The sequence below is a fragment of the Octopus bimaculoides genome, chromosome 10 (assembly GCF_046866305.1).
Source record: "Octopus bimaculoides isolate indiv1 chromosome 10, ASM4686630v1, whole genome shotgun sequence".
NCBI lineage: Eukaryota > Metazoa > Mollusca > Cephalopoda > Octopoda > Octopodidae > Octopus > Octopus bimaculoides.
Window position 1 is genome coordinate 95504655 of NC_142937.1, and position 27331 is coordinate 95531985.

At 33.1% G+C, this 27331-nt stretch overlaps 1 protein-coding gene across 21 annotated transcripts in view; it reads left to right on the forward strand.

Annotated features, from left to right (window-relative positions):
* Positions 1 to 27331, forward strand: part of LOC106877934 (histone deacetylase 4) — a 203746-nt gene that overhangs the window by 153703 nt on the left and 22712 nt on the right. For 11 of the 21 annotated variants that reach the window (XM_089359069.1, XM_089359058.1, XM_089359057.1 and 8 more), the window contains 5 exons: positions 10740 to 10840; positions 12218 to 12340; positions 14247 to 14382; positions 14839 to 15004; positions 16715 to 16892. In XM_089359069.1, coding sequence (XP_089215195.1) covers positions 10740 to 10840; positions 12218 to 12340; positions 14247 to 14382; positions 14839 to 15004; positions 16715 to 16892 — 704 coding nt within the window. The remainder of the gene's footprint in view (positions 1 to 10739; positions 10841 to 12217; positions 12341 to 14246; positions 14383 to 14838; positions 15005 to 16714; positions 16893 to 27331) is intronic. The other 10 variants (XM_089359060.1, XM_089359071.1, XM_089359059.1 and 7 more) reach the window with 1 other exon arrangement.

Sequence of the window (27331 nt, forward strand, 5' to 3'; positions counted from 1 at the left end):
CCAATTGTAAATAGTATTATTCCAACAATTAGCATTTTATGTGAATATTGGAAAAGTATCCGACCTATGTTAATATAGAAGACATGTGGTTTTCAGTAAATAATATACCAAAGCATCAAGTTTTATCAGATTTAATAAAAATAGTAAAGAAAGGCTGAGAAAGTTCATCAGGAGATATCATGAAGCGCCAAAAGAGAAATTCAGTTTTCTTTCTTTTGGCATCGAAATTGAACACACATCAGTAAAAAAAGGTTAATATAATTATTAGTATTCTCCCCCTTAAAACCAAGCCTGATAATGTTTGTGTTAATAATATTGAAGATAATTGTGATCCTTGCTTTGTCTCTGTTGTGTGCGTGTTACCATTCAGTTGTGACACCATTGTGAATAAAGGGATAATATCAAAGACAAAATATAAACAATTTCTCCCATATGGTTGACTTAAAATTAAATAGCCAAGCTAGATAACCTGCAAAAAATTGTGCATGAATTCAGGAGTTATATGACAATGATATGGAATTAAACTAAATATGCTCACAACTACTCTTAGAAAATATAAGTCAAGTAAAAATTAAAAACATTGAATTAGATTTAATTTTTTAAAAACTATTTGTTTATTCTGTAGTAGTAGAACTACTACAGAATAAACAAATAGTTAAAAAAAAAAAATTTAATCGACCCAATACCACTTTGTCCAGTTCTGAAGTACAGCTTCAGTACAATACACTGAAGAATAAATAAATCTAGAAAGGCTAAATAGAAACTCCCAACAACTGCAGCCCATAACGAGGAACTGAGCCTAATTACAAATACATTAGCAAATTAAGCACAGTGGATCTTGAAAAATACAAGTAAGCAGATGTAAGTAAATTGATTAGGATAAAGAACATAATTATAAACTATTTTGTGTATATGTATGTGTGTATACATTTAAGTGTGTGTATGTATGTATGTACTCTTCCATTATTGGTGGGATCAACAAAAAACGTCCACCATACAGCAAAAGATAAGTATTATTTAATAAAAAAAAGGATGTTTATTTTGAGACTGAATAATTACAGGATAATACACAATGGGCTAAACACGCCCATCCAATGACTGTATTATCTGTGCATGAAACTTATAGTAGCTCATATTTAATTCCTGTATTTATAAAAATATGATATATATTAATGTTTGTTTTTTATGTCAAGTTATCTATAAAAACAATTTAACAGGAACATGAAAGATTACTTAATTCATGTTTAATGTGCATTTTACAAAGAAAAAGCTAGGTGACTTTCAAATTACTTGCGTTTCTCAGACCACGTGTATGTGTGTGTGTGTGTGGAAAGAAGTATATTCCCATCCAGGAAAAAATTCCCATATGTACACACACACACACACACACACACACACACACACACACATATATATATATATATGTCTCATTTCTCTATTTCTTTCGTTGTTCAAAAAAAAAGGTCATTTTCCATGTTTTTGTTTTTTTTATGTTGCCGTTTTTTTATTTTGTTCATGTTTTTTTGATGTCCTGTACCCATATATACACGTATATATGCATATATATATATATCTTACTTACTATATATATATATGTATATGTATATGTATAGATATATAGAGATATATATATATGTATAGATATATATATGACATCATCAGGATTCTTTAGTGCCTGAGATAGTTTTGTGTCATCAGCATAGCTAGTGACAATGGCTGTCCAAGTGACCGTGGTCATGTCCAGAAGGGCTACTATGAAAAGTAGTGGTCCCAGGAAAGCTCTTTGTGGAACACCGCTCAATATTTGTGTTTCCCTAGATAATTCTCTATTGGTTGCAACTGTCTGACTTCTACCATTCAGGAAGTCATGCAGCCATTCTCCTAATTTACCAGCTATGCCAAGGTTTCGCAGCTTGTGACATATCAAGCCATGATCAACTTTGTCAAAGGCTTTTGCAAAGTCGAGATATATCACATGAACATTTGAATGGTCAAGTAGCTGCTTCAGGACCAAATCATATTGCTGCAAGAGCTATACTCATCCATTGACACCAGATATCTGCATACATCTGTAGAGGGAAATATTTGAATTATTTTATTTAGTAATGTTTTAGTAGATATTTATGTGGCTCTGCATGTATAATTGGGTTCACACAGACACACAGACACACACACAGCAAGGTAGACAAAAATTAGTTCTTTCCTAGATTTCCAAATAAACTGCCATGTTCCTTTCCATAGATTTAACTTCAACTTGTTTGGTTTTTTTTTTGTAAATTTTTATAGTGTATATTTGTTTATTTTTCACTTTATTGTGAAATGTTAAAATGATGTATTTTTTGTGTGTCAACTTGTTTTATTTAAATAATGAAAATAATGAAAATATTTTTCTCAAAATAATTGTCACTTTCGGATTTTTTCGATGTTTTGTCTGTATTGTAGTTATTCGTCATTTATATATTTCTTTATTAGCCTCATGTGGTGTTTTTCATTCCATGTTTCATGTTGTAACAATGTGTTTGTTACATATATGTTTATTGTTGTTGTTGGGTTTTATTTTTTCATTTATTTAAAAAGAAATTTTGTTTTTTAGCTTAATGTTTGGTGTACAAATTTAGAATGTTTCACCTTAATAGATAAGACCTCCAATTGTTATTATTATTATTATTGTTGTTGTTATTATTATTATTATTATTATTATTATTATTAAGGCAGTGGGCTAGCAGAATCGTTAGCGCATTGGACGAAATGCTCAGTGACAATTCTTGCAGCCCTTTATATTCTAAGTTCAAATGCCACCAAAGATCAACTTTGCCTTTCACCGTTTTGTGGTTGGTCAAGTACCAGGGTTCAATACCATCAACTGACCCCATTGCCCTAAAATTCCTGGCTGATTGTTTGAAACAGCTGTTGTTATTTTCTGTTATATTCATGTCATGATCACTTTTATTGTTCATTCTTCTGAAATTGGTTCAATCAACCAAAGTTCTCTTCCTCTATTCATTAACTGCTCTGTGCCAATGTGTGAAATCCTTGTTACCCATTATTATTATTATTATTATTAATTTCTGTTATTCATAAATTTTGTTAGGTTTCACTTAAGTCATTAACAACTTCAAATTCAATAAGTTCTACCAGCATTGGAATGGTTTTAGTCTTTCAAAGATTCACCTTTTCTCTAGTGGCTCTCACATGTCATCAATGCTGTCATCGTCCATAATTCACTTGTCTTAATCAGAAACAGTCTATTTTCTCCCTTTACTTTTCCTTCATTTCTCTTTTCTCTCTTATTTACCTCTCTCTTTTTTGTTTTTCTTAAAAGAAAGAGGGATTAAACTTTTCACTTACTAATTTCATAGCAATTACAATGATTGAAAATGACTTATTTACTGTTTAAAACCAACAAATATCAACACCTTTTAATTCAGGAATAGAATACAGTTTGTGTGTTACAAACACTTCTTCCATACATCCGGCATTTTGTAATTTGTTTCTTCCTTTCTAAAATGTCTTCTGCTACTAATTAACTATGTATAAAGTGTCTGTGCATAGCTATTCTTTCCAGAATGATTTAGTTTGATATTGCATCTTTGAAGGCTGAGATGTCTTTATAGTCTGCCATCATAATATCTCTTGTATGTTCTCGAAGGACACTTGCTTACATCCCTCCCGCGCTCTCTCTCTCTCTCTCTCTTTGAACATTTGGGTGCCTAATACTCTTTTGGAATGGATATTCTAGTGTCATGGCAAATCTCTTACACACACATGTATGATATGTATCTGAGATATATATATATATATATATATAAATAAAGGTCTGTATATAATTTGTATTTACATGCCTGTTTGTGAACACACATTAACAATAGAAAAGATTTTTTTAAATCACCCATTTCCATTTTTCCCAAATATTAATAAGACCGTTAATTCATTAATGGATTATTAAAGGAAACAATTCTATCATTTAAACATGGGATTCCTAATCAAACTAAAACTAAATTAGATTAACACAATAAAACACTGTGTAAGTATTAAAACACTGAATTTCTCATTGTTTTATTGTAGTAACAATCTACAGCTCTTGAATCATTCCTAAACTGTTCCAATTGTAAGATTTTCAAAGGGATGTTACACAATTGCTCCCTTTTGTGAGCTTCATATCAGAACTCTAATCCCATTATACAACAACGCCTTTCTCTAGAAACTATTACTTTGTACAAAATGGAACTGGATGATTGGAAGCCTCATCAGCAGAGAGAGAGAGAGAGAGAGAGAGAGAGAGAGAGAGAGAGAAATTATTATTGCTGTTTGGCACTTTGAGCACTTCTACATGTTGGACTACACCTTAATTAGATATCTATTCATAACAGCTAACCTATCTGAAATGTATTTCATTTATATCATCAAAGTATACATCTATAAATCATTCAATAAATTATGTGATTTGTTGTCCAAAAAGGGACCATATTGCTCCATTGCAGTTTCTGGCCTCCCTCCCTCTCTACTTATTTATCATTAATTCCTTCTTTTTTTTGTTATCAACTGCTGTTATTTTCATTCATTAATGAACATTCAAATATCTGACAATCAGTGTGAAATAAAACTCAGGGGTTAACCTGTTAACTGACATATTTATTAGATGTTTTTTTCTGGTGCACTGCATTGTTGATTCAAAATGGTATCAGACATCCAGTTCCTACGGCATTTATATGTTTAGTTATGAAATGGGAATCTATTAATTGGTCTTTGCTCATGAGATTACTGTGTTGCTCCATTGACCTTCTGTTCCAGCCTTTCTTATTGTCTTCCTGACAATGTATTCCACTCCTCCATCCTAGACAATGTTCTGCAGGAGGAAGAGTCTCCAACTGTAAAAAACAAAACAAAACAAAACAAAACAAAAAACTGTAAACATGTTTCTAAATTTGCAAAAACTAGCTAACCTCAATCATTTCATACCCTTTTCTTCTTTCAAATAATTTCCCTTCATAAAGTTAGTGATAGTATTCGTTTATATATATATATATATATATATATATATATATATATATATATATATATATATATACACACATACACATTCACTTTTCTATTATTGGGTACTTTTTCCAAATATATGTATGAAAATATATAAATACACACAGACGTATATGCATGGTGTATGTAGTGAATGCAGCATGAAAATATGGATGTAAAATGCTGATGGTATCTATCTCGTCTATCTACCTGTATGTGTGTGCGTGTGCATGTGTTTATATGTGCACATTTACACATGAATACACGACTGACCAGTTCAGGTCACTTATTAATGCGTGCACACACACACACACACTAACATACATACACACACATGCATACATCATTGATTAATATTATTATTATAAGGCATTTCTTTATTTTTTGTTTCATTTGATTGATTTTTTTTTTAAATCCTTATTTTCTACACCAATTCTGTAGGGATTCATTCTGCATGATCTTGATTTTTGTCTTTTACTGCTGCTTGAAGACTGCAAATAACTTTTGTTCTCATTTTTTATCTTGTGTGCATGTTTTGTTTCTGTTTTTCTTTTCTTTTTTTACTAATTTAAACTGTATAAACTGATGTGTATACTCACACACACACACACACACACACACACACACACAAGATTTTGATCAAATATTATCTGATTTATAGACCAAAACCTGTTGTAGTCTCAATTTAGTCTTTGTTATTCCAGCTTTAATAAAACAAATAATAATCTTATTTGATTAGTAGTAGCACAAACTAAGATAGTCTTTTAATGAAGACTTTGATCACCTGTATAATTTCCCATGTTAATTATTCTCCAATCATTAGTTCAGCATTTAGTGAATTTAATGAAAATCTTAAATTTACATATTTTCTGCTTTGTATATTTGTCGAGCAAGAAACATCTGGAGACTGTGTGTGTGCGTGCGCGTGTATTATTTGTAGCTAAATTGCAATAGGTTGGTTTTTTTAAAGTGACAGAGAATGTCGAAAACTTAATTTTGAAAGTTCACAAAAAGTGTGCCATTCTAAAACGAGTTCTAAAGTGTTTCAAGATATTTCTAAAATGTCATATATTTCAATTAGCAACTAAATGAGTAATGTGTTTGGTCTAGATGTTGCCAATATACATACAAGGCTGGCATTATGTGAGCTTTCTCAAAGGTGGCTGACTAGATCCTTCGTAAAACAAGGTATTGTAACAGCCGTACATGGTAGCATTGGGCTCAGTACCTTAATGTTCATGAAATGAAAAAGCAAATGAGATGCTTTCTAATGAATGTGAATTTCTTTAAAGAAAAAGTCAAGAAAACAAACACACATTCTTTTGTTTTGAGTATATTTATTTCTAGTGAGTAATGTTTTCCTCAATGTATCTTTTGTGGTTTGTATATTCTGAGGGAAAACCACGACCAAATAAGTAGATGCTTATTTTGATTATAGAGTTAAAAAGAAAACTCTTTCTAATGTAAAGAAACAGTTTTTCCTAAAGGAGAGCTTGATTCTGGCCATTATTTTGGCTGCTTAGTCTCTCACAAATAGATAGGCAACAAGATATTGACTTCATTGTGGAATATACAGAGAGTAGTAGGTTGAGGTGGGGTGAAGAGAAGGAGGTATTTTATATTACTACTTCAGTCACTGGAATAGGAATAGGAATTGACAGAATTTATCCCAAGTAAAAACCATCAGGATTTCTTGTAGAAGAAATCAAATGGTTAGGGAAGCAATGAAGGGCATAATAATAAAAGAGAAAGCTGCAATTCTTTCAAACATTGTTGATAAGTTATTTTATGCATCGGGTTAGTGTTTCATAACTCATTTGCTTTAGTTAAGCAGTTGATAGAAATTCAATTCTTGTAGTCAGCACAAATAATGTCTGCAGAAAATATGCACTGAGATCTCTGGCATACTGATAAGAAAGCAGAATTTTTGATGTACCAGATATGTTGGTTTGCTTGGCAGAAAGAGCAGCTACAAAATGAAGATGGAATGTTCAGATAATTTGCTTAAAGTATGTCTCTTACCTAAGCAACATCACTAACACTGAAAGCAAATCAGTCAAAACACAGAGGCTGGTAACAATGCTACATTGGAAATTTTTCAAAATCTTGCCTCCAAATTTTAATAAATACAACGCCAAGCAGAAGACTGAATATATCCAAGTTCTGATAAGAGAATTTTTTGAAATGTGTGTGCCTCAGACGATGATCCACTAGTAAAATACTTTAAATTTCTTTCTCTCTCTCTCACACATACACACACACACACACACACACAAAGTACATCTATGATCTTTCAGATGTTTTTGTGAATGGAGATGTAACTTCAAGTAACTGGTAAAGTTTTTCCTTATTGATAGTTTGTGAAGTCTGTTCATAGTACTCAAAGCAGGTCATGTAACTGGAAACGCTGCAGGTCCTAAGTTCAGTAGCTTGGTTTGAGATGTAGAACTGGTTGGAAATTCTCCATAAGGCATGCCACTCTGTAGTGATAACACTTTGTATTTTCTGTTGAAACATATTGTGGCCTGGTTCAGTATCTGGAAGTTTTCAGATACGCAATCACTACAATTATGTGACCAAATCAAATATGGACTAGCTCTATCAATAACATTATAAGTTATAGTGGGGTGATGGTGTCTTCAGTTCTTGTGTTTCTAGATATATCAGGACAGGGAAGCAGAGTTCCTTGCTGTTAAGGCTAAAGTAGTTGATTGTTATGTCTCTTGAAGTCATTAATGGTGAGTGCCATATTGTTCCCCTGGATCAGGTAGTGTGACTGATGCTTGGTGTACCACACTGTTGGAGAGGTAATATCCCCTGAGTGGACAAGTGGGTTGATTTCGACAGTTGCAAGGTGACTGTTGGAGTGTAAACATATGTTTTCAAGTGGGGCATTTGATGGTGGAGACAATGTTGTTTAGGCCAGAATAGTATGCATTAAATAACTTATGGTATTTGTATTTTAGTGGTACCTTACAAAAGATACAAATATGTCGAGAAGACATAAGGGAGAGTGAGGAGGAGTGTCTTTGTGTAAACTAGCTGCTCACTAAATCCCTCATGGCTGTCATTTCTATCAAAAAATATCTTATCCACAGATAAGTTTGAGAGACCCTACAGCAATTATATAACAGCAACAGTGAAGTCGAGGTCTCTCTTATTTGATATTTGATTATAAATTGTTCCATCAAGGTCTGAATGAAATTAGCTAAATTGGTCTTCACCTTCAGCCAATGTTTTAAGTGCTCCTGCTTTTACATATACATATATATTGGGTCATCCCATAAATAATGCGGTTTTTTTTTTTATACCTCTTTTATTTTTCAAAATTAAGATAAACAAAATTCTTTTTTAATCTCAAATCCAGTCTCTTTCATTTTCTACAATGCTCTTCCATCTATCTGGTAGACTTGCAAGGCCCCTCTTTCAAAATTCACTTGTCCATGACGAAAAATACTCCTCCATTACTGTTCTGACCTCATCTACAGAATTCATATATTTTCTATCCAAATGATTTTGAAGACTGCGGAATAAATGATAATCAGATAGGGCAATGTCTGATGAATATGGTGGGTGGGACATTGTTTCCCATTCAAACTGTTCCAGCCTTTGGAATGTCATCCTTGCTGTATGTGGCTGAGCATAATCCTGATGGAAGAACACCTTTTGTCTTGAAACCAAAGATGGTCATTTTCCTTCTAGCGCTGACTTAAGCCGCTCAAGCTGCTCACAGTAGATCTCCTTTGTTATCGTTTGGTTTGGGTTTAAAAGTTTGAAATGGGCTAAACCTTTCATATCCCACCAAACAGATAACAACCCCTTACATGGGTGAAGACCTTCTTTAGCCTGGGGTGCTAGTGTTTCTCTTTTCGCGACCCACTGTATTTGGTGCTTAACATTTTTATAGACAATCCATTTCTTGTCACCAATTATTATTCAGTCTAAAAGCGGTTCATTTGTGAAATGTGACAGCAAAGAAGAGCACAAATTCACTCTCTGTGCATGATTAGTTTTTGAGGAACCCATTGATCCAACTTGCTGACTTTCCTGATGGTACAAAGGTGTTGATGATTGGTTGAATGGCCAAATCCAAGCTTCTCTGCTAGTTCTTCAACAGTTATTATGGGATCTTGTTCCACCAGGGTTTGCAGGACATCCTCATCAAGCTCTACAGATCTTCCAGGACGAGGCTTGTCTTAGTTTCCTGCTCAGGATTTCTAGAACCAATGTTGGCACTGGCTCATGCCGATTGTCCGTTCCCCATATACTGCATTAATATTCCTTGCATTTTCTAATGTTTTTATTGCTTCTTATAATTTCTGGATAAATAGAAAATATCTGCAATGTGACTTCTCTGCACTTCTTTTAAAAAATTTGGGGGGGAAATGAATGTCAGCATTATCGTCTAATTCCTGTCTCGGTGTGAGCTAAGAATTCATTGTATTTATTTCTTTGCTATCTGTTTAAAGTGAAGTAGAAGTCTGTTGGAGCAGGGAAATTATTTGTTTTAACCCTTTTAATACCAACCTACCTAATACTGCCCCTGGTTCTTTGATATGAACTTCCCATTTTCCAGTGATCTAAATTAAATGATTCCATCAAAATTTCACGTTAATCTATGTTCTAAGCACTAGCTATATTGTTTGTTATTTCCAAAATTAATTGAAGGAAATTCAATGTATTTCAACTGAAATTTGGTAACAAAAGAGTTAATGTATGACATTTCTAACCTAAAGTTGGGGTGGAATTCTACCATGAACTTTCTTTTAAGAAATTAGATATTGTGCTGTCTAATAAATAAAAATAGATTCAAAGTGTAAAAATAAGACATAACTTTATGGTTAGTTGATTTAGTCATGTAAATTATTTGAGCCATCTGTCTTCATTGGTTCATTGAGTTGTAAATTATTTTTCTGATGCCAACTACTCTGGTTCTATAAAAAAAAAAAATTCCTGTTTCAACACCATCTAAATTAAAACCTTGCATCAAACTTTAAAGTTAATTTTAGTTCCAAACTTCAGTTTTATAAATTAAATAGTTGCTGTATGCTACATATTTTTCAAAATTAATTGAAACAAAAGCAACGTACTTTAATGATATGGTAACAAAATGGTTAAGTATGAATACAAACAAATCTCTCTTTGAAAATAGATCTTGCCTATTTCAGATCAGCATTTTGGGGCAAAGATACATTTAAACAGAACAATAATTTGCAAATATCTAGAAATAAGTAACATGCTCCAAGACATAGAGGATGCCTCTATAGACTGTTTATAACTGAAAAACAATATTCTGCCATTTAGTATATTCAGACATTAAAATTTTTTATTCTGTTAAAGTTGTCTCATCCTTAACTATTTAAAGATGGAGTCAGCACATGAATAACATTCAGTTTCTATTTAATAACTAAGTCATCATTTGTGTTCTACTTAGAAACTAGGAGAGTTATGCCACCACATTTTAATGTTTTGTATTATGACAATTAGCCTCTATTTTTATGATTTTTCTTCATTTTTTTTTTTTAACCACAAAGAATATATTGTGAGTACACCTGTCCATAACAAGTTTATACTTTACTTTTTTACTCATTTAAAGCTTTTTTAAAAACAAAATATATGAAAATTTCAATGTTTTTAATGTAGTAATATAGTTTAATTCATAATTAAAAGATAAAATTCATGTGTTGTTTCTTCCTCTAAAAGATGCCCTTGTATCTTTTTAGTAGATTCCTCCATATGTAACAGTAACCCAGACTCAGGCCCAAATTCTCCACCAAGTGGTACACTTCCAAATGGAAGCCTAACATCCCTCCAATCAAAAGAGGTAAATATTTCTGGTATTCTCTCTCTCTCTCTCTTTATACACTTTTTTATTGAAATATGTTTGTATCTATATATGTGTGTATGTATGTATATATATGTGTGTGTGTGTGTGTGTGTGTGTATATATATGTATTTGTGCTTTTATGATATTTTAAGCAGGCATGTTCATAATATATGCCATGTATCTCCAAGCAATCTTCCAAGTTTTGTTTATGCATTAGATATATTTTACAAAACAAGGATACGGAGTGGTGAGAAAATAAGAAAAAATGTGAAGAAGGTTGATGCAAAAAATGGAATGAAGCGAAAGAAACAAAAGCAAGAAAACTAAGATCCTTGTCCTCCCTGATTGCAGAAACTACAATTGATGCAGCTGGTATAGAAAAAGGCTGGTGGAAATGTCTCTGCCTCCAGCTGTCAGATCTGCAATATTCCACTGGTTTCAAAGGGTTATTGCAGGGATACAATATCAAAGACAGATCAAGATTTGAATAGTTTATCTTTCAAATACTTCCATTCTTTAAATTCTTCTTTTATTGAATATTTTACTGCTTTTCTTTTAAAATACCAAAGAGGCAGACTTCTTGTATGTTAAGATCACACTGAAAAGAGTGAAAGCAAAGGGAGATAAATCTGTGCCTGCTAGCAAGACGTATTTGTATTTTGCATTGCAGAATCATATAAACAAACACACATACACACATATGCGCTAACAATACAACACAAGCACATTAACTCACATTATATAGAAATATGTTCTTCAGCCATCCGTTTCCCAAAATTCAAAAGAAATCATATTCTTATCAGCTTCACCGTTTGTTGACTTTTGTCATCGTTTTTCTTTTCCCTTCGTTATATCTCTTTACCTCCTCGCTATCCTTTCCCTGCTTTTAAAATTATTTTTCTGACACTTAAACTCATTTGTCAGGTTTTTATTCTTAATAAAATCAAAATTCCTTCTATTTAGGATTTTAGAAGTAATAATAATTCATTTTTGCTGTATAAACATCATAAATTTATTTTTTCTTTCACTGGTTGAATAAGCTGTCAGATAAAACTTAAAGTTTGGGTCATTATGAAATTTACAATAAATTTGCCTCGACTTAATCTTCATGTGTGTATATTACTCCTGTTGCTTAAATGTTTGTAGTTTAAATTATCTATGAATTACATAATACTGTTAACATTTTTAACAGCTTCAACATACATTGAGTGATAAAAAAGAAAAATGTATGTAGAAATGGATAATTGAACTGTTAAGTGTTGTTTAATTTCTTGTTTTGTGGAATCCTGAAAGAGTTGGACGACAACGAGCAACACTTCCACTGCCATCTAAACACCCTTCATGTAACTAATTATAAATTTCATTATATTCCAGGATAATGGTTCCTATCCTTTCCAGATATATAAAAGCAGTATTGTTCAACAAGGAGCAGATATAAGTTTGTATACGTCGCCTTCCATGCCAAACATTTCTCTTGGACGACCTCCAACCTCTACTGTAAGTAGTATTTGGGTCATATTTTCTGTGTAGTAATGACGAGAAGAATACACAGGATTATTAACTTTTATCTTCTCCATATTTACAGCACCTGAAGCTGATTGGAAACCTAATATCAAATAAACGATGAAGTTATTATTTTAATCGATGTTTATCATTTTAATATTTCCTGGGTGAAATATTGAAATGTTTTGAAATTATTTTGTTTTCCTCTCTTATTTCTAAGAAAAGTAGGACATAGCTGTCACCTGCAAATGAGTGTGACTTTGTTACATGGACGTTGTTTTTTTTTTTTTTTTATCCCTATGTACTTCCAAGCAGACACAGATGCTCTCTTGGCCTTCTTAACGTCGGCCCCAGCACAACATCCAGGATGTAATAGCTGGAAGAAGAAAAAATTCGCTGCACTAGAACCATGTGATTGTGGGTTAGGTCCTACTTCATGGATACTGTTGGCTGGTGTCTTCTAATATTGTCATAGGTCAACCAATACTTTGTGAATGGAATTGTTAGGCTGAAACTGAAGAAACCTGTGAGAGAGAGAGGGTAAGAGAAAGAGAGGGGGGGGTAAGAGAAAGAGAGGGGGGGGGGGGTAAGAGAAAGAGAGAGGGGGGTAAGAGAAAGAGAGAGAGAGAGCATTTGCATTTCCCTTTGTCTTCTTGTATGTTCACCAGATGTCAACCAAAGACTTACCATTTCATCTATCATTCCATTCACAAAGCTTTAGTTGCTCAGGGCTACAGTGATTTACCCATATTTGGATAGGAACTGGAACAGAGGGACCTCAAAATGTCATAAAATGAGAAGCATGGAAGTCAGGAATTGCTGGGATATATTCGGATACAGGAAAAGAATCCGTCCATCATTTTGGAATAAAACATCTGTAATTGATCGAGTGGAAAGTGAGCGAAGACAGATTAGCAGATAAGCTAATTAGTAAAGCTGACACTGGATAGATGATGTTATAAGATAAATTAGTAAATCCTGCATTGTATGGATGAGGTTAATTAGTAAGCCTGATAATGAGGTTATAAACTAATTACTAAACCCTGCTCTTTATAGATTAGGTTAATAGACATAAAAATTATCTTAAATAAATTGTTACGGTATGATTACATTAATCTAGGAATGCTTACTGACATGAGTTGAATATGTCTACTAATTTAGATATTTTGTATAATTACTATATTCAGATACTTTTCCAAAACAAGACTATTTAACTAGTGATTGGAATGTTTTTATTTTTAATTATATATGCTAATTGTATCAGCCATTATTTGTTGCAAAATTTGAATACATGACAAACAAATACCTTACATTAACCATCTCGTCACTTGAAAAATCTTGTTATCCAGATATTATGTTATATGGAGTGGCAGACTTGCCATCGGTGACACAGAGAAGAAAGACCCATGGCAATGTTAGGGATTGAAGAGAATGCATAAGAGAGAGTAAAGGTCTATCACAAAAGGACCCTACAGAGGGGACCAGGTATTAAAAAAGTTGACTGCTATCTGCTCAGGAGCATAAAGGATATGAAGACAAGAAAAGCAGCTGGGTGACAGAAATACTTAAAAAAGAAGAACAAATATTTTCTTGAGAAAAATAATAAAAAAGAACAACAAATATTTTCTTGAGAAAAATAATAAAAAAGAAGAACAAACTGAGAGTCAGTTACCTCTTCTACTTCCTCATATTGTTTCTTAACATTTCACATCATTTCAGCCTCATTGCCAGATTTTCAAACCAATATTATTGGCACTGCCATATTTTGTGAGGATAATATTATCTTATTATTGCAAGAGAGTAAATAGATTTGTTATGACTTTTCAGCTGAAATCCTTTTTTTTTTTTTCTTCTTTTTTCTTGTCTTCACTCAGTGTTTATTGTTCAACTTGTCTTGCAGGGAAGTAGCAGCAACAGTAGCCCTTCATCAGGTATGACTGATGCTGATGTCCGTGCCATGAACGCTGCCAGGTATAACCTGCCATTGACCAGTCATATATTACCAAATACTTTACCATATTACCCATCGCGCCATGGTATGTCATTGTTATTTTGAGGCTTTTCATCATATTTACTTTCAAGCATTTAATTAATTGAAAGAAAATTATAGAAATCCATCATTGACTAAATAAAAGTTATGTGTCACCCTCTTATCTACTGCTGGTATTTTTCTCCTTTTGTGGTGGCCAAAGTGCAAATCCATTCAGTGACATGCAGACAAGTCCCTCTACAGGACCTACATCACAGGAGCTGTACACAAAGGGCCAATAAGTTAACCTCACTTAAGTGAGGATGTCTAATTGTTGAAAACTCTAAAACATGTAATGGATGTACGTAACATCATTGATGGTAAAACCAGGTGCTTTCCAACATAGTGGATGTAAAAGTAACATGGTTTCATTTTCCATATTGAATATTGTAAACAACAACAAGAAAATAAAACAATGGAATAAAAAATTCAAAGAAAATTATTTTCCCTTTCTTCTTTTAAGTTATTGATGGGGAATTTCCTCAAAACCAAGCCTTCATACCTCAGATGAAAGCATTTGAAGAAGGCCGAACTGGAAAATTAACCTCTCCACTTGTGAGTCCATACTCTATTCCAAGCTCTGTGAGTTCCGGTATTTCCGATGCCCAGGTCGCCCATGCTCGTCTAAGGTAAGTTAACAGCTTGTTTTTGTTTTCTTGTAATCCATTTGGCTTTTCAATAATATTCTTTGTTGGCAAAAGATGATGATGACAGTATTGGCACCAACACAGACAGACAGACAGACCAAGCATTTTCACACTGTTTGGTTTCTGTAACCTCCTTTCAAACTTTACAATATTGAATTAATAATTCCTTTTTTTTCTTTTTTTTTCTTTTCTTTTTTCAATAACTCTATCCCTTTTGCTTAAAATCCAGATGTCTGCCTCTTTCAATGATATCCACAGGATTTGTAGTCGGATTGGCATATTTTTGTGATTGAAAATATGTAAGGTTTATGTATGAATGAAACCTACATAAAAAAATGTGAAAGGTTTGTTCTTCTCACCTGCCAAAGAACTAACTTTATTTTATGTATCCTCCTCATCCTCATCTTCATCATCCCATGAAAGATGACACTGTTTTTCATTCATCTTTTGATCACTAATATAAAATACCAGTAATACACTGTTATAAAATCAGTTGACAATTTATTCTTGATTTTTGCCAAATGAAAATTACTGCAGAGGCATTGCTGTGTGCTTTAGAAGTTTGCTTCCTCACTACATTGCTTAGGTTTCTATCTCATGGCATGGCACCTTGGGCAAGTGTTTTCCACTGGAACCTCAGGTCAACCAAAGCCTTGTGAAAGAATTTGGTAAACAAAAACTAAAGAAAAGGCCTGGTGTGTGTGTATATGTATGTATGTTTGTGTTAATGTCTCCTTGTCTTGACATCATATAATAGTTGTAAATGAGTGCCACCCTCACACAAGTGGTGTCTTTCATTCCCAGTCCTGCCAATAACAGCAAGCATTACCTCCCTTGGAAATAAGTTGGTGTTGGTGACTAGAAAGGCATTCATTCATTGGGAGTCTGACTCAGTAAATTTTGTCTCACTCATGCAAACATGAAAAACTGGACATTAAAACAACAGTGGTGGTGAGTGTCAGAGCCCAATGATAAGATCTTCACAATCAGATGCTTGAGTGTAGTTTCAACCATGAACTGATCTACTTCAATTCTATAAAGCTAACCCTAACTCCAAAATTGTGTAAGCTCTCTCTCTCTCTCTCTCTCCCTGTCTTTCAAGTGTGGAGTAATTTTAGTTGCACTAATGATCACAAGATAGTGATTTTCATTCCTGAACTTGGGTAGTGAGTTGTGTTCTTGGACAAGACATTTCATTTCATATTGCTCCAGTCCACTCTTCTGCATTTGAAGTGTCCAGTCCACTCTTCTGCATTTCCTCATTGCCTTCAGCTCAGTGTCTCTGCAGCAGACTTCCCAAGTTTAATGCAAAATTTCACGTTGGTTCTTTGTTCCTGTCCATGACAAAAATCACAGACTACAGCAGACACATGTGATCACAAAATTTCATGACTTGCAAAGTAAACACAGCAATGTCACTCAGCCCACTGCCTCCTGAAGGTCATTGCTAGCTCACATGGTGTATGCAACCGTGTGCTGCCATCTGTTGGTGTGCTACAGAACTAGTCTGGCTACTTTTTGATACCACTTTATTTCTATCCAAATCACTTGTTGAATTATGCTTTAGGTTTCAGTCTTTTCCGTTCAGGTTGTGTTATGTCAATGATGTGTCTGGCATTAACACTGGTGCCATCTATCCATGGCACCAGCTAACTGCAAAATGTGAAACCTGTCTTGTTCCTGTTTTGACAGGCATCGCCCACTCGGTCGGACCCAGTCTGCTCCACTTCCGCTTCAGCATCCTCTACTACAACAGCAACAACAACAACAGTCAATGTTTCTCCAGCAACAGCAACAACAACAGCAGCAGCAACAGCAGCCTCATCACCAACAGCAGCAGCAAGAACAGAAAAAGATGTTCTTAAAACAGGTGATACTTGGGTTCATTTTAATATGGCAGGAAAAATTCTGCTGCTTCTTGTAATTTTCAAAGAAATGATTTGTTGAGACTGTATTATAAGGAACTGTATTATTAGGAACTGTATTATTTCTACATTACAGACACACCATACTTTACCAGTGTGGAACAACCTCTGTTGGAAATATCCAGCAAATCTCACTCATATCACACCCTGCCATCATGTAAAGAAAGGAAAGGAAGGGTACATTACTTAAATTTAGTCCGAAATATTGTTTGACTGATTAAAAAATGGGATGGTCAGGTCAGGAATATATTTTATCTTCTGGTCTGTTTGATCAGTGCTGATCTGGGATGAAATAACAAATGTTACTTCCATCTAATTAGCTGGAGATTTTAGATGCCATTCCAAGTTTATTAGTAACGAGTCTAAAGAAGGTTAACAATCCAATTGTAAAGCTGCGTTTCATTTGCTGCAGAATTTCACTTGTTAAATAATAAAACTTTACAAAGCCATGGTAACACAGAAAGGAATAAGAAATAAATCTTTAAAGGATTTGCAAATGATTGCTGCATCAGAAATTATGGAATTCATAATTTTAAAAAAAGGATAATAATATAATTTTTTCTACTCTAGGCACAAGGCCCGAAATTTTTTTTAGGGGAAGGGGGCCAGTCGATTAGATCGACCTCAGTATGCAACTGGTATAGGATTCTAAGAAATATGAATGTCAAATTTGTCAAAAGACATTTTTTTTTTTTTTGTAATTCTGGTATTGTAAAGACTTTTATAGAAACTGCTTATGAAATAGTATAATTAATTAATGGGAAAGTAGAAGATAATTATCAATAATGGTATTGCTGAATTTTGTCATTGGATGTAGTATAGTAAACTGTTGTGACCATGATGCACAAATTAGAATGACTTATTACTAAATGCTAGCATGGAAAGCAGACGTTAAATGATGATGATGATGTGTTTGCATAAATAATAGGTTATTGAAAGCACAGCGAACTGACAGAAACATTAGCACACTGGGCAAAATGCTTAGTAGTATTTCATCTGTCTTTACGTTCTAAGTTCAAATCCCACTGAAGTTGACTTTGCCTTTCAAACTTTTGGGGGTCGATAAATTAAGTACCAGTTGCGTACTGGGGTTGATCTAATTGATTTCCCCCTCCCCAAGAATTACAGGCCTTGTACCTAGAGTAGAAAAGAAAAGAGTGTTGTAGGTTATTGTTTTCAACTGTATCCAATCAGCATTGCTTGAGCTAACTTATGGTTTGAAAGAGCTGAATATATATAGAGTACTGCAAAAAGTACATTACTGTAAAAAGAATAGGAGTCTTTAGAGTACATTAAACAACAACCTGAGCAATGTATTTCATATAGTTGAGTCTCGTAGCACACTGGGTCACGTTCTTTCTAATATGATAGTCTGTTCATATTTCATTCAATTTGACTTTAGACAATTGCTTAACAGGTAGAACCACTCTGAAAGTAAACAAACTTCACCTTTTAAATGTGAATAATTTATATTTGTTTCAATAGTCATGCAGCTAATGTATAGGACAGGCTGTTGGCTCATAAATTTATTGTAGCTTTGTTATGTCACTGAACACAGCATTTAATCCCACTTGCCTTAGATTACTTAAAGACAGCAGCATCTTTCTGGAAAAGATGCTTATGAAAGAAGCATCCATCTTGTTTCATAGCACAGAAACTTGAGCTAAACATTGACTTTCAAATCACTTGTGACAGGACTACTTTATGTACATGAAAGCTTTACAAATTTTATTTGTTCATTCCCAACTGTATGACATTTCAACATTCACTTGTCCACCATGGCGGAAAGGGAGAAGCTGCTTATCAAAATAGTTAATTAATTATATTTTTCATTCAGTAACTTCTGCTTCATGGTTATTTAAGGTTTTGGTTTTCTAAAATTAATATCTGTTGAAAGGCCTCAAATGTTATTTTATCATATTTGAATCACATTCTATTTTGTTTTGCTAATTTATTTGATTTTTTTTTTCATTGATAGTGTTGTATTTTTCTTATATATTTATATTTATTTCTTTAGAAAAAACAAATTGTTATGTCTGTCCATATGAATATTTGTATGTGAATTTGTTCATATTTATTCTGAAATTTGAAATAGGATTTCTTTTTAATATCTAATGGGTTTTCTTTTCTTTTTACAAACAAAACAAAAAAAAAAATCTACTTATTATTTTGTTTTGGGTTTCAAAAATTGTAAACTTAAAGCTGCAGATGTTATTACTGGCAGGCAGGCATTCTCATACAATGTTATTGAAATCTTCATTTGATTATTAGTTATGTATCAACAACGTGTGGCTTAAGCCATTTGTATTTTAATCATTAAGAAAGAAGGGAGGACATTCCTCCATATTCACATCAGAAGGGTGATAGGAAGATGAAAGTGGTTTAATTAGGAATCTTCTTATAATATTGTTTCTGTCTTCCATGATAGAAAGATAAGTTAGTTTAGTTTCAAAGAGCCAAAATGATTCCTATACATATGTTTGTTTGTGGGTTAGCTCTTCAAACTGCTAAAATGTAAGAATTATTGCAAATGACAGGTGTCTTAAGTAATTTGAAGAGATCGGAATGATGTGAGAAAATTATAGATTAACTAAATCCATTTCTACTGTCTTTAAATGGAATTTTCTGTAAAATTGATTAGTCCAATACTGAGTGTGTGTGTGTGTGTGTGTGTGTGTGTGTGTATATATATATATATATATATATAACCTTCTTGTATCTGAAATTTGCTTTAATATGTTAACAGTAAGTAGGAATCATATTCTATAAATCTTCATTAATGGTAAGCAAGATTTATTTACAATTATGACTTTGATGCAGACTACTCTAATATTTCTTCACTTAAATTAAACACCTTCACAAGAAACAAATTTGATGAGCCTGGTGTTGCCATCCGGTTTCACCAGTCCTCAGTCAAATCGTCCAACCCATGCTAGCATGGAAAGCGGACGTTAAACGATGATGATGATGATGATGATATATATATATATATATATATATAAAAACATAATGTCACAACCTTTCACATTCCCCTTCTTAAACATGACAACAGACAATACATATTTCACTTTAAAGACTATTTATTGAAGCAAGTTGAGAATAAATGTGTAACAATAAAGGAACTTAAATATCAGTAATAATCAAGTTATCTCAAGTTCAGTAGATATCATCAAAGCTTAATAAGGAAGTGAGTTCATTGGCCGACAGTAAAACAAATGACAAGGAAGAATACTTCACATGTACATTTGTTTAGATTTTTCAGATGCTTGCTTAAATAAAGAACTGCTTAATACACAAATGTATTTGTGAGCATCTGTGCAAATATATATATATATATATATATATATATATATATGTGTGTGTGTGTGTAGGTACATTTGTGTGTGATGTGTATGTGTGTGTGTATATAATACAGTGTATTGTTTCATATGTGTTTGCTTTTTGTTTGGTGTTCTAGTTTGTGTGTTGGTGGACCCCACTTGTTAGTTTAAACTTTGTTAGTTATTCCCATTCCTGCAGATGAACACTTGTAGTTGTGTTTTATTACCCCAGGTTCAGTTTTGTAGTATTCCTTGTCAACCCACCCCCCTTCACTAGTACCTAGTAGTGTTCTTAGTTTGTTTTGTTTCTTTTTTGTTGTCAGTAAAATTTTTCATGCATGAATCTGTTTTATTTTAATGTTTAAGTGTTATACAGATTATTTAAGAAATAAATTACAATATTCTAGTATTTGAAAGTATTTCAGAAATATTTTAAATAGAAGAGAATAGGTAAGAGAGAAGTTCAGATAGATATGAAAAGAAAATTTAGTGTCACACTAGAATAGCTTGTCAATAGCAACATATTTCAAAATTGTTTGATTATTTTCTTCTATTTGAAAAGGAGAATCTTTTTCCAAAATATTATAAAATCATTAAGCAACCTGTGTAAAGTAATACACTATCTTTTCACTTTGTTTTCATTCGTTGACATACCCTGACATATTTTGCCTAACACCCCCACCTGCATTTAAAAAATTTGTTTAAAGTATTTATCTCATTTATTAAAAGTTTTAATTTTCAGATATCTGGGTAATTGATTTTAGATGAGCAATTGTTCACATTAATAGATTTAGTAATAAGCAATGTTTATTAAAAACAGAAATTGTTATAAATTTTTTTGAAATCTTAAAATTGTTTGATCTGAATCCAATTGAAGACCTTACTGGATATTTACTATTTCTAAGTGTTAAAAGATATTTGGTTTATTCTGTTTAAAATTTTTCCCCATCATTAGATCATCTTTCTTTATCTACAGTTTTAAGATTATTTTATGAGATGACAAGCACAAAATATTGCTAACCAATATTATTTTTAGAGAGATTGTTTTGTTATAGTTGTTTCTTTATCTTTTGGGCTGCCAACCAATATCACTTCCCTATGTTCGAATGGAATTTCCCAGAAACATGTGATTTTCTGCAGAACATTTACTTTTGGGTATTGGACTGAAAGTGACTAAAGGTTAATGCTTAATGTATCTTTGTCATTAATATACATCTTGTTTAGAAAATATATTCTTGCCTGAAAGCAGAGTCTTGGAGGAAATGGATTGAACTTTTATTTTCAGTTCAGTTCATATTCACAGAAGATTCCATTTATTCTTTGGATCCAGTGAAGTCATTTATTTTTAAGTTGTCCACTATTGCAAATGAAATGAATATGCCAAACAGCTAATTTTGCATTGTCCCAGACCTTTAGTTACCAAAAATGAAGTTGGAAGTCTTCAGTTTTTAGATGACAGTATATTGTTGGTCTCTTATTGATCCTGGAAGATTGAAAGGCAAGATTAAGACAAGTAGCATTTAAACTCAGACCTGTGATGTATTTAACTAGAAATTATAAATTGAAAACGGTCTAGTGCATGCCTAACATGTTATGGTAACTTTTCAACCTGGGAAATCTTGATAATTAATTATACAAATAAATTAAATAGATTTTGATATTCTTCTTCTGTTGGTGCAATGTATGGTGAGGTGTATGCAGTTGAGTATGTTTTTGTTTCTGGACAGTGGTTATGTTAACAGTATATGTTAGGCTGTCTTGTTTGGTCTCTGCAAATAACCACTTAGCAATTTGGGGTTTGAAATTAGGCACCTTAGTTTTAATTTTAAATTCCAAGACATTTTGTTTCTCTGCATAGTAGATTGTTGGGAGAAATAAAACTTAGATCTAAGTCATTTAAAGGTGTATCTTGTAGTGAATACAGCTACGAGGGGTTGTTGGAAAGTTCCTGGCTTTGGATAAAAGAAAATACAGGAGGATCAGTTAATTATGATTTTATACAATATGTTCCCCTCTCAGATTCACACACGTATTGCAGTGGTCCTTCAATTTTTCTAAATTCTATAAAAGAACTTGGAATGTTGTGCCTCCAACTAGGCCTTTTGCGATACTCTTAAAGTCAGAAACTTTTCAGCACCCCCATGTATATATGGCTTGCAATATAGGGAGTTAAAACTTTTTAGAGGGGTTAAAAGGCTGAATGTTTTAGGACCTAAACAATGTTGGTGGTCTTCAGACTGTGTTCCATCCTGTGTTGACCCAATATATTACAAGCTCTACTCTCTTCAAAATACACCAATAAACGATTTAGTTATATCTTTCTCAAGACCTCTACATATATATCTATATTTCTAACTGTAAGCAGATAGAATTGAACCAGCTTCTCTGTTGGACTCTAGAAAAACTGAAGCCTTAGCAAAAACCTGCCGTGTGTTGTTTACTTGATGTATGTCTGTACACCTTCCACCGTACATTTTGTGTCTGTGTTGACAACATTTCTAATTGGTTGTATCTTGTCAAGTCAATGCTCATCAATGTTTATTGTTGTTGTTGTACCTTTGGCCAAGACAGTTTAGGTTTGTTTCATTTATTCTATTTTAATATATCTTTTTTAATGAAGTTATTATGACATTTAGTTTTACAGCTTTCATTTCAATTACATTTCTGTTTTTATTCATTTTTTGAAATATATTTAAGATCCTTGTGAGCATGGCATTTATTGTTTCACTTATTGTGTGTTATTTTTCAACTCTAAATTTACTTGCATGGTCAAAAGCATGAAGCAGTGTGTGTGTGTGCGCGTGTGTGTGCATACCTGTATTTAGATTTGTGTGTAATTTATTTCATTGATGCTGTTGGATTAGCATGTTACAGAAAAGCTGCTTTTTTATTTCCTGTTCCAAGAATTTTGTTTTTATTTTTTGTCTTTTTTTTTTTAGTGTTTTGCAAAACTGGCTCTGTTGCAGTATTGTGCCTGCTACTTTGTTTTAGAATTAAAAAAAAAAAAATCAGTTGAGTTTTCCTAAAGGTTAACTTACTTGCATGTCCCTAAAAATTTGCTAACATTGAATCTTGTTAAACAATCTCCAACTCCTCTGACCAATATTGCTGTTGTAGTACTTGACTCTGCATTATATACACCAAAAACATACACATGCACAGATGTGTGCACACACACACACACACACACACACCCACACGTGCATGAATGTGTACTTTTTTTTTTTCTATTGCAACTGTTGACTTGCAACAAAGTAAGAGAGGAATATTAAATCGTACCAATTCTTGTGAGCAGTGGTCAGTTGGCCTGCAAAACCTCTGCGTACAAACCTTTCCTCCAGACCAATCCAATCAGAAAGAATATCTGTTAGACTCTTCAGATTACATATTCCTTATATATGAGACTTGTTTCCTTGTCAGAAATAATGGTATGGGAAATATTAATAATAATAATCCTTTCTACTATAAGCACAAGGCCTGAAATTTGGGAGGAGGGGGCTAGTCGATTATATCAACCTCAGCGTTTAACTGGTACTTATTTTATTGACCCAGAGAGAATGGAAGGCAAAATCAACCTCAGCAGAATATGAACTCAGAATAATAATAAGAAGAATTTGAACTCAGAACATAAAAATGGATGAAATGCTGCTAAGCATTTTGTCCAGCGTAATAATAATAATAATAATAATAATAATGATAATGCATTCAAATTTTGGTCTAGAGGGTTAGTCAATTATACCAACTCCAGTATTTAACTGGTATTTTACCTTTAATTCTTCTTGGGTCAATAAAGTTAAGTTGACTCTGGCTGGAATTGAACTCCGAATGTAAAGAGCTGGAACAAACACCACAAGGTATTTTGTATAATGCTCTAATGCGTCTGTCAGTCTACCACCCTTATTTGTTTCTAATATAGGTACAAGCACTGAAATTTGAAAGAGGGGTTTGTCAGCAACACCAACTGGAGATGTATTTTATTGACCCTCGAAGAATAAAAGGCAGTCAACCTCACCACAGTTTGAACTCAGAATGCAGAAATCAGAGCTTAGGACAAAATGCCCTGCAATACTTCTAATCATCGATTCTGCCAATCTAAAAAAAAAAAATGATTTCAAATTTCAGCACAGGGCTTGAAATTTGGAGAGGACTAATCAATTACATCAACCCCAGGGCTCAACGGGTATTTATTTTATTGACCCCAAAAAGGACGAAAGGCAAAGTTCACCTTGGTGGCATTTGAACTCAAGAACGTAAAGACGAATGAAATGCTTGCTAAGCATTTTGCCTGGCATGCTAGTGATTCTGCCAACTCGCTGCCTTAACAATAATAATAATAATAAGAAGAAGAAGAAGACGAGCATTCAGGGAGTGCAAACCTCTGCCAAGGCAATGCCAACGTCCTCTCGGCGATTATCCAGGGAGGATTTTTAAAATGAGTATATTTGAAATTAACTCAACTGCTCTCACAAACGGGAATACTAAAAATGAACCCAACTGCTCCCAAAAATTAAGTGAAAAAAAAGGTGTTAGTCTTTACCAAAATAGGAATTAAAACGAAAAAGAGTTCCTCTGGTGTGATATTGATGTTTAGCCTGTGATATTGTCTCTATTGTTATTTTGTAATGAGCTGCAAGATGTGTTGACTTTGAAATAATCTCAACCCCTGACAGTCTTTCAAATTATATTCCTTACTTCAGATTCATTGTTACGAAAGATTTTTTTTTTTTTATCATAATGAGAATTATCTGGATTATTGAACTGTTAAATCTATTTCTATTTAGATCATCCATTTTTGCTTTCACTCATTCATTTGGGCAGTTATTTGCTTTCGGACGGTGCATTTCATGGATGGTTGCACATTTCATTATTTTACAGTCCATTGCACAGTTATAGCTGTTCTAATCCATCAAGTTCTAGCAAATATTTTTTTTTTATTATTAATTTATAGAGGATGACTGTTCATGTCAGAGATTTATCAACAATCTTTTGATTCTTGACAAGTTGGATAAATTGATTTTTGTACATCTCTTGGGCATTACATTACATGTAAATATCCTTACTAAAGAAGTGGCCTGGACTCTATAGAAGAACTGTGTCACTTCTTAGACATTACCATATAATTTTACATCATCAATATAAAACATCATATTCTGAGGTGGTTTGCAAGGATAGAACAACTGCAGTTATTCCTGTGCCATACCATGAAGATTGCTAACCAGAACTGAAAGTGGTTTGTGATACAAGTGAAAGCCTGGTAACAAATGCACAATGTTCCAGATGTTTGAGTGTGAAGAAACAAAAGGAATTCCTGTTCGTTGAGATGAAAAACCAACCTTTAGCAATTTCTCAATAGAGGGCACTACTGCACCACTGCTATTAATAAGCAAGCAGCACAGCAACAGCACAATTTGGCTCTGTCAATGTGTTTATAGGAATATTTTTAGTTTAATCAAATGTTTAATAACATAGAAAATACTTGCAGTTGGTAAGTAGTGAAATAAGTCTTTGTAAGGGGCTGATTTCAGTTAACCCTAAAAAAACTACAGCAACAATTTCTCAACTAGCATCGTGGAAGATGCAGGGTTATTTTCGAGGAAGTTTTTTTTTCACAAACAAAAGTGCTTCTTCCATGCTGTAAAATACAATGATTTGTTTTGTGACTTTTAGGGTTGTTGTTGTTCCATAAAAAGGGCCCAACAGGTTTTAATAACTTCCTTAGTTTGGGGTTAGCACTTGACAGAAATAATAAAAGTAGTAAGAGCCAGATTTTTAAAAATAAACCATTCCCCTTATTTGTACATTGTTTACTGTTAGAATTCTGGTTCATTCTATTAGAATTAAATGAATGTTTCACTTTTGTTTGTTTGCCATTTTCTCCATTCAAAGTAGCTGTTCTGTCTCCAAGAAGAAGTGTTATAAAGCATTATTTTCTTTATCATTTAATTGGTTCTCAAACACAGACGAACCATCTTCCTATGATTTGACATCTTATCATTGTTTTGATATGATTTCAGTATCTCGATAACAGTTGGCAGACTCACGGCTATTTAATTTACAGTTCTAGAGCTTTGATGTTGCCTCTATCCTTTCTTAATTAGATAAATTATACCTTTAATAAGTTGACTTGGTATTTCAGTTCATAAATGAAGATATTATTGAAAGCACTTGTGAGATACTTAATGCAAACTGCATTTTGGTTCTGTCCAGATATTTGGAATTTTGTGAGGTTTTTCTTTTCTTTAGACATGTGAAGGCAGCTGATTTAATCTTTTGAAAGATTCCTTACCAGTTCTGTGTCTAGCTTTTCTGTTTCAGTTTGTGACTACTATGTTTATTTTAGCAGATCTCTCTCTCTCTCTCTCTCTCTCTCTCTCTCTCTCTTTCTTTCTTTCTTTCTTTCTGGAACTTGTCAACTAATGTTTCAACTTGCATTTTACCAATGTTTAGCGCTGTATAAATATTAGGTTTGACAACGTTTTGTTTTGTCAGAAAAAATGTTAAACACTTGTTGCAGTATTTTAGTTCATAGCTTTTTTTGCTTGGATTCGGTGTTTGGATTATTGGTTTTCTTAAACGTATCTATGTTCCATTTGATTGTAGACTTCCATTATGGTTGTGTTAATATTTGTTTTGCTCTTCACTAAATTTCACAGTTTCTATAATTACAAAAGTTGCCAGTTTCTGTGTATGAGGTTAGTTTCAAAGTTATTTTGTTTACCATTTTCAGAATTGAGTTCTTTAGGTTTTTGCTTTCGACTTGGTTTTAAAACATTGAAACAAATTGCACTTAGGTCTGTCTGTCTTTTGAACCAACAATAAGCTTTTGATCATTAATTGCTGGCATCTGGTGGGAATTTTTTCATTGCTTTTGGAATCTTTTTGGTTCTTAAATTATAAATCTTTTGTTATATTTCTTCTTAATCACTTGTCATTTAAACAAATACAGTTTTCACCTCCCACTGTTGGGATATTTTCTTAACTGTAAAGAAGTTTTGATGAGGTTGTGTGTTAAGGAGCGCAGGTTTGGCTGTGTGGTAAGAAGCTTGCTTCCCAACCACATAGTT